At 34.8% G+C, this 7,912-nt stretch overlaps 2 protein-coding genes across 4 annotated transcripts in view; one reads left to right on the top strand and one right to left on the bottom strand.

Moving 5' to 3' along the window:
* The window catches only part of LOC100181258 (ankyrin and armadillo repeat-containing protein), an 18,492-nt gene extending 12,479 nt beyond the window's left edge, over window positions 1-6,013 (top strand). For all 3 annotated transcript variants that reach the window (XM_026840248.1, XM_009863697.3, XM_018817186.2), the window contains 6 exons: window positions 1,056-1,165; window positions 1,798-1,920; window positions 2,192-2,350; window positions 3,139-3,256; window positions 3,636-3,773; window positions 4,170-6,013. In XM_026840248.1, coding sequence (XP_026696049.1) covers window positions 1,056-1,165; window positions 1,798-1,920; window positions 2,192-2,350; window positions 3,139-3,256; window positions 3,636-3,773; window positions 4,170-4,360 — 839 coding nt within the window. In that variant the 3' untranslated portion in view covers window positions 4,361-6,013. The remainder of the gene's footprint in view (window positions 1-1,055; window positions 1,166-1,797; window positions 1,921-2,191; window positions 2,351-3,138; window positions 3,257-3,635; window positions 3,774-4,169) is intronic.
* cdc42 (cell division cycle 42) lies at window positions 5,970-7,119 on the bottom strand (the record flags this gene model as incomplete). Its single annotated transcript, NM_001032519.1, is given in 2 exon segments — window positions 5,970-6,201; window positions 6,920-7,119. Coding segments are annotated over 2 exon segments (290 nt in total), but the record flags the coding sequence as incomplete, so codon positions are not given.
* Window positions 7,120-7,912: the final 793 nt, after the last annotated feature.

The raw sequence follows: 7,912 nt of genomic DNA, 5'->3' as shown, positions 1-7,912 counted from the left end.
AAATAGTTCGTGCGAAGCGACGTGCGTCCTACTTGACCTTGATGTACGTTGTAGTTTAACGTCCACGTGCGTCGTAGTTTAACGTCCATGTGCGTCATAGTTTAACGTCCACGTGCGCCGTAGTTTAGCCTTTACGTGCGTCGTAGTTTAACGTCCACGTGCGTCATAGTTTAACGTCCATGTGCGTCATAGTTTAACGTCTACGTGTGTTGTAGTTTAACGTCCATGTGCGTCGTAGTTTAACGTTCACGTGCGTCGTAGTTTAACGTCAACGTGCGTCGTAGTTTAACTTCCATGTGCGTCATAGTTTATCTTCCACGTGCGTCGTAGTTTAACGTTCACGTACATCATAGTTTAACGTTCACGTACATCATAGTTTATCGTCCACGTGCGTCGTAGTTTAACTTCCACGCGCGTCATAGTTTAACTTCCACGTGCGTCGTAGTTTAACGTCAATGTGCGTCGTAGTTTAACTTCCACGTGCGTCATAGTTTAACTTCCACGTGCGTCGTAGTTTAACGTTTACGTACATCTTAGTTTAACTTCCACGTGCGTTATAGTTTATCGTCCACATGCGTCGTAGTTTAGCCTTTACATGCGTCCTAGTTTTGTACAAAAGCAACATATTTGGAGTTACCTATTAAGAACATGCAAACTAAGTGATGACCAACCATTTTTACTCTATAATAACTTGCAGTATCTTGAATACAGGTATTAATACTGATCAAATTTATATGTTTCGCTATAGTGTCAAATATCGGTAAAATATTGGTATCGGTAAAAGCTAAAAATATCAGTATCGGTGGAAAAAATTGTTATCGGTCGGTCTCTACACATAACAGTATACTTTGCCGCATCTAAAAGTCTTTGTATTTGAATAAAGGATACTTATTTATTTTTGTTCACTTTAGTTTTGTATGTGTAATAGTGGGTAAATTTTTTATTCACCACTTGAATCAATGTAAGTGTCTTGACTAAGAACACATACACCAATCAGCATCGACCCACTCAGTCGTACATCTTTAGTTGAATTGAATGATATCATTTATCTACAGGAATTGCTTGTTTAAACAATACAAGATTACAAGAACTCCTTGCTGAAGAAAATTTAATTGATCTTCTTATAGACAAAATATGGCAAACTTCTCAAGATGAAACTATACAAGTTAGTCAATTAAATATTGGTGTGCAGATCGTTTTTCAACACTATCTACACTTCCAATTTTTGATTCAAGTCATGTCATTTTAAAATTATTTACTGTAACTAAATTATTTAATGTAAAATAAATGTAACTTGCTTTCTTCTCGCGCAGCAGGAAAAGATATTTGTAAAACTTGGGTATTCTAATTCATACACCCAGCCTACGAGTTACTATGTATCTAACATTATGGGTAATTTTTTATATTGATCTGCTCACAATTTAGACAGCGCATTTGTGACCACTGGTAGGCGTCTTGCCCAAGGAAACGTATGTTTACAATAGTAGTAATGACAAGCCTTAATCCCATGATGTCTGGGTTGGATCACAATCACCAAATGTACGGTGGTGCCTGATATATGTTTCAGTGCATGCCGATCTGTAAAATGTAAACTAATGATTGTCTTGGGGCTTAAAAATGGCGGACGGCTTCGTGTAAAATTGAACCGTTGAGGTAAAAAAATTAATAGCTGCATGTATGGAATTATGTATGGAATTTTCTACAAAGTAGAGCAACGTATGTTTAATGATAATAGGTATTTTTAATTAACTGAAACGCATTAACCATTACCTATTTATTGGTTGTATGTGTTCACAGGTTGATCTTTTGTTTTGTCTGGCTTCTGTTGTCACTGGTTGCACTAATAACGAAGTCATTTTAAATAAAAATGGAGGTTTTGGATTCGAAATTTTGCTGGAACTACTGCATTCCCCACACTTGGTATCTTTGAAAAATTCTTTATATTTGTAGTGATATAGTCTGTCTAAAAATGTTTATTTTTGTCCATATGCTAGTGCATAACAATTGCTTTCACCTATTTAATGCAATAGTTCATGTCCTATTGATTGTTTATGGTTTTTGATAAGAAATTAAAAGCTGTTTTAACAATAGTGTCACTACTGTTCTGAAACTAACAACCTCTTTTTGTCTACTGGGTGTTGATAGTTGGTTGTAATGTAATTGTAGTAATTGAGATTCTAACTTGTTGCAGGAAGTTCAACACAAAGTAATGTCGGCATTGGCAACTTTTTCTTTTAATCGTATTTATCAACAACAAAAAATACTGAAGTGTGGGGGAATACCTTTCTATATATTTAATGCTTTACTTGAATCTCACAATATTGCCATAAAATCAGCTGCTGCGTTTCAGGTAAACTTAAAGTTAAAATGTAAACAATTATAACACTATGCTTTACTCCCATTTAAATGTGTAGAAACACATATGTCATGCTATGTTCCATTTATAAAAGCGGCATCAAGGTGTTTGATTCTTCCTTATGTTTTAAAAGTCTAAAAAAGTATAGGTTATTTGTCTTCAGGCAATATCTATCTTCAAGCAACATATTCTATTTACAAGCTTATAACTTACTGTTGGTTGAAATGTAAACCAGGATTGTGAAACTCAAGGCAGGTTACTTATTAGCTAAAGTAGTATTAGTAAAGTAAGTTAGTGAAGTAATGTAATTGTTTGTAAATATTTTGCTGACTGTCTTTAGATCTTAATTTCAGATTCACAACAATATTAAGTGTAAAATTGAGAGAAGTCAAGACTCAAGAAATGTGTGTGTGTAAAGTTCAGATTTATTTTGAAGTTAAGCTTTGGAGCATTCGTCAGTAAACATAACAAGAGTATTTTTGACAGTAACATATGTTTTATGAATATATGTAAGTTACTTCACCCTGCCACAGAAAAACGACAGTCGTTATAATATCGGTGTTCTGTTTCCACGTATGTAACTTTGTCGGTTATTATTTTGACAACCCTTTAGTATCCACTGGGTTGATGGAATGGCTGTAAAGTGTCTTGCCCAATGATATATATGCCGACAGTCGTAGCTGCGACAAGCCTTGAACTTCTAACCTCTGAGTTATAGGTAGACACGCTACCACTGTGACACGACACAGGACAATGTTTGATATGTTTATGTTTTATTTTAGTTGGTTATTCTTGCAAGAGTGGTAACTATGACTACTGTGGTTGATGCATCTGCAAAAGGAATTATTGAATTAGTGAAACTCCTGGACAGTGATGATGATAATGTAACTATTTTGGCAGGTAACATCAGCATCATGATAGTATTGGAAATTGTGTTTTCATGCCATTCCTACTAGCAGCAGTGATTGTTGTCTTAAAACTATTGCCTTTGATTTGGCAAACAAAACACACCTAGGAACAAATATTTTATATATATATTCTTTGGGTAAATATAGGGCAGCAGTTTTTGCCACTAGGTAATACCTTGTATACCTAGTACTAGTAGGTTTATCAAGTAACAATGGCTGACAATCGATTTAACATTAATAAATTTCAGAACACCCAAACTAGATTTGTTCTTAAATGTACGAAAATGGTTGTAATTGGATAAAGACACACTGCCAATAAATATCAACCAATCCATTACTCTACATTTACAGTAAATTTGTATTATTTATAGCTGAGTACATTGCAAGTCTAGCACACACTAGAGCTGGAGTTCCTGATGCAATTGTTCAATTGGGAACAGTTCCGAAACTTGTAAAAAAACTTAAATCAGCAAACCAACAATTACGACAAGCTGCATCACAAGCACTAGGTACGCTAATCACATGTATTTTTATTAATTGTAACACTAACATCGAAGTAATATTCTTTTTATAATATTTCAAAACTGTCGCCGGGCACATTTGGTTAGTGCGATGACTCTAACCCAGAGGTTATGGTTTCAAGGCTTGTCGCTGCTACCATTGGGGGCGTATTTGTTCTTTGGCAAGACACCCTAATGGCAATTGGTTCAACCCAGTGGTCATTAGTGGGTTGTCTAAATTGACAGCCATACACAAAACAACAAGGTGTGTGAAACAAAACACCTGTGTTATAACGACTATCGTTTCAAGCCACGTGAGGGTAAAGTGAGTTTTATTTATTCATTTAAATACATTGCATGATACATAAATGCCGTATTCTTAGTGGTTGTATGCTATGATTACAGGTTATTTGTCATTCAATCGAACTGCAAGTAGAGAACTTATGGCAGCATGTAGAGGGACTGATGGTGTATATGACTCCTTGATCAATAATATTGGACCAGATGGGGTTGTGGCTGATGAATTTGTCGCAGAGTTTAAATGCCAATCTGCAATTGGTCTTCCTATACTGAAAGCCCACAAACATCCTGCATAAATCAAAATATGCAGGAGTGTACGAAGTGATTGTAAATAGGCCAAATATTTCTTAGCAAAGGTTCTTTAATTTTATTGCAATCGTAGAGTTGGTTTTTCTAAAAAACCAAGGTGGTCAATTTATAGTAGCAATCTATATATTTCAAGCGTTGATGAGGCATAACTGGTCAGAAACACACAGTTTTTGAGCCAAAGGCTCTTTTAAAGTCGGACCAAACATAATGACAACCCGTCGTCGTGATATATTCAGACCTACCGGTACAAATCTATCAATCAAATATATCAAGATCCGGTTAAAAACGTCCGAGACAAAATGTTACTAAACACATTTGCAAAATGTGTTTAGTAAATGCCCAAAATCTTTTCAAAGAAAACATTTGATGATGAACGAAAATAAATGTTAACGATATTATTCGTGATCCGACGAAGACTGTGGTTAGGTTGTAATATTCGGTGTGGCACGATTACAACATTTTTTTAATGGCTATAAAAGCATATTAATAAATTGTTGTGCTTTGTCTTATTTACATATATTTCTATTAATAAAGTCCTTTATAAATTGAAATTAACAATGATTTTAAACTGTCCTATCCTATGTGTTTTCCAACTTGTAAAATTACATTGTGCGGATCTGTGGCACAGACCAAAACACATCTGACCAATTAACAATTCATTGAACGATATAATTATAAACATGGCTGGTGAACAACCGAGCAGCAAATTGACTCCGCAAGATCCAGTATTAGATGTGTTAAGATGACATGGGCATGCCTTTTCTACTCGCTGATTTGGGTCAGATAGACCTTAAGAACCATCACATACCGGAGATGGCAGCCCAGTAAGCCTTCTTTCTCGATGTATATCACATGGGGCCAATAGATTGTAAAAAGATACATTATCACAGGAACAGACTGTGGTAGTAGTTTACCGCTACCTCATCTTGATAACATTCCGGCGCTTTTATTCCTGCTGCCCGAGCCGAGTAATTAACCACTTTGTTGTGTCATGTTGTGCGCACAGTCACCAGTTAGTTTAGTTGGTACTGCAGTATAGTTATGTTGTTTATCTTTTCATCGTTTTAGTTTGTTAAACCCAAATATAACAAGTTACTTAATCACACAGACTAAACTGACTTTATGCAAAACCTGGTCAACAGAGCAACTAGACACACCATGACAAACACACACAGAACTTCTGTGTTAAAAGTTCTATTTACAAAAACATGTTTTCTCCTTCCCGAAGAATTCCTTGTGGAAAAGTTACAAATATTCACACTCGCAGTTCAATCATTTACTAATATAATGTATATTTTCATAATATTAATTCTGAATAACTTGCAAACACGATGTTAAGCTTGACAGAATAAAGGTAACAGGCAACATAAGTTCTACTGAAAAAAATTCTGTATTGTATAGATTAAACCAATATATAAAGTTTAGTAAGGACACCAATTCATGCAAGATAACACAATATTGTACACTGTTAAAATAAGACTTTCAATTAACCAGAACGATGCATTAATAATAACATAGCGCTGAATCAACTTGTTGATTGGATTTATAAAAACATTGTATACCCGGATAATAAACCACCAGCTTATTAAATATTTTTAACGTAACAAAGTGAACTGGCTTTTTCTCAAATACGGAATTATTGCAATGAAATATATTTACTCACTTGAAAATAACAATTATAATGTGGTGTGGTGTCATAATGAATAACATAAGAAAAAAAAAACAAATTGTTATAGTATCACAAGACTTGACAACGTCGACGACGCTTCGGTTCAGGAGGTTCCAAAGCAGCTAATATGGCTTCATCAAATACATTCTTTAATCCTTTCTATAAAAACAGAATAAAATATTGCATCAAAGAATTTTCATAAATGGTAATATGCCTGCCTAAAACAGCAATGAAACAAAAAACTTCAGGTTTTAGGTAGGTCTAAACATAAGGAGATTTATTAAGTTGGTTTGTTGCAAACTAAGAATACTTTCCTTTCATGATTCTGTTCGTTACTTAAGTTTGATTACACTTTACACAAAAGCATATACTTTCCAAATCCTTTAAACTAATATTAACTGCAAAAGAGGCCAAAAAAACAAAACAATAAAGAACTGAAACCATGCTTAATTGCCAACTACTCTTTTTTAGTAATGCATTAATCACTAAACCATAAAAATAACAAATATTAAACAGGCAGAAATTCATAGTAAGAAGAATAACAAACTGACAAGCACCCAGCAATTCAGCAGAGGGCAACCTGTATAGATTACAAGAGAGAACAAACAAAATGATAACTTGTTGACATGCAAATAAATTGTCATCTTTGTCAAAAGAAAGTATGCCTGGGGAGTTTTACCATATATAAAGATTTTATATCACACGGCAAGCACCCTTTTTCTTTTCCTGGGGTGGTTCCAATGCAGCAAGAATTGCTTCATCAAAGACATTTTTTAAACCACGCTGTATTATTTAAAAATGTTAAGACTAGAGAGTGTTAATAGTAAGCAGCACATTTTCTAAAACATATAACAAAATTAATAGAATATTTACAAACCTGAGTCAGAGCTGAACATTCAACATATTTTACAGCTTTTAATTCCCTTGCAAGTTTATCACCCATATCTTGAGTAATTGCTTTTTGTTTATTTTTAGATAACTTTTCTATAGTTGCAGCATCGTCCCTTAAATCAACTTGTGTACCAACCAGCAAGAATGGAGTCTTTGGACAATGGTGAGTGATTTCTGGCACCCACTAAAGATAAAACAAAAAACATCAAAAAATATGCCAAGCCAAACGTAAAATCTTACGTCGTTGTATGTACAATGATTAGAGGTTGACCGTATATCGTTTCACCTACATTTAAAAAGGCGGCAATACTGCACCAATATATATATAGTTTGTAAAAGTGACAGGCGTTATACTTAATCTTAACTTGCATGCAAGTTGGTAGTTTAAAAAAAAGAAAATAAATAATTAAAGAAAGCTACGCTAACTAGTCTCGCTATCTCTTAGTAGCTTCACTTTTTTCATTTTTAATATTTTTCGCTCTCGCGTGCAACATTATAGCAACAGCAAAAGGCTTGGCGCTCCGCCCAGTTTTTAAAAGAGGCCTCAAAAAGGAGGCCCTCTGGCATGAGCTTGGGAGTTCAGGTAGAAATTTTACCGCTCATAGATAAAATAAATAAAATTACACATAAGTAAAAATATTTAGAGGGCACATTGTGATGAACAATAATTTGTAGGGATGTGCTGAAGTTGAAAAAGCTCGGGTTCGCCGAGCGCCGAGCTTCAACGAAAAGCTCGGCACGAGCCCGAGTCCGAGCACCTATGACGTCATCAAGGAGAAAGGCGTACGAGAATGCGTTCCTATTTAGCCGAAAAGCGTCGCTAATCGAAATAATACAGAACACGTGGTTTGCGGTTAAAGACGCGTCTCGTTTTGTAATTTCTACTGTTGCAAAATGTAAAATTCATACAAAAAGTATTTAAATAAAAAAATATATATAATTGTTACAGCCAGTGGCGCAACTGGGCAGTTCTACGCAT

Source organism: Ciona intestinalis, unplaced genomic scaffold (genome assembly GCF_000224145.3).
Source record: "Ciona intestinalis unplaced genomic scaffold, KH HT001160.1, whole genome shotgun sequence".
Lineage (NCBI taxonomy): Eukaryota > Metazoa > Chordata > Ascidiacea > Phlebobranchia > Cionidae > Ciona > Ciona intestinalis.
This window is presented reverse-complemented; position numbering and strand designations above follow the sequence as displayed.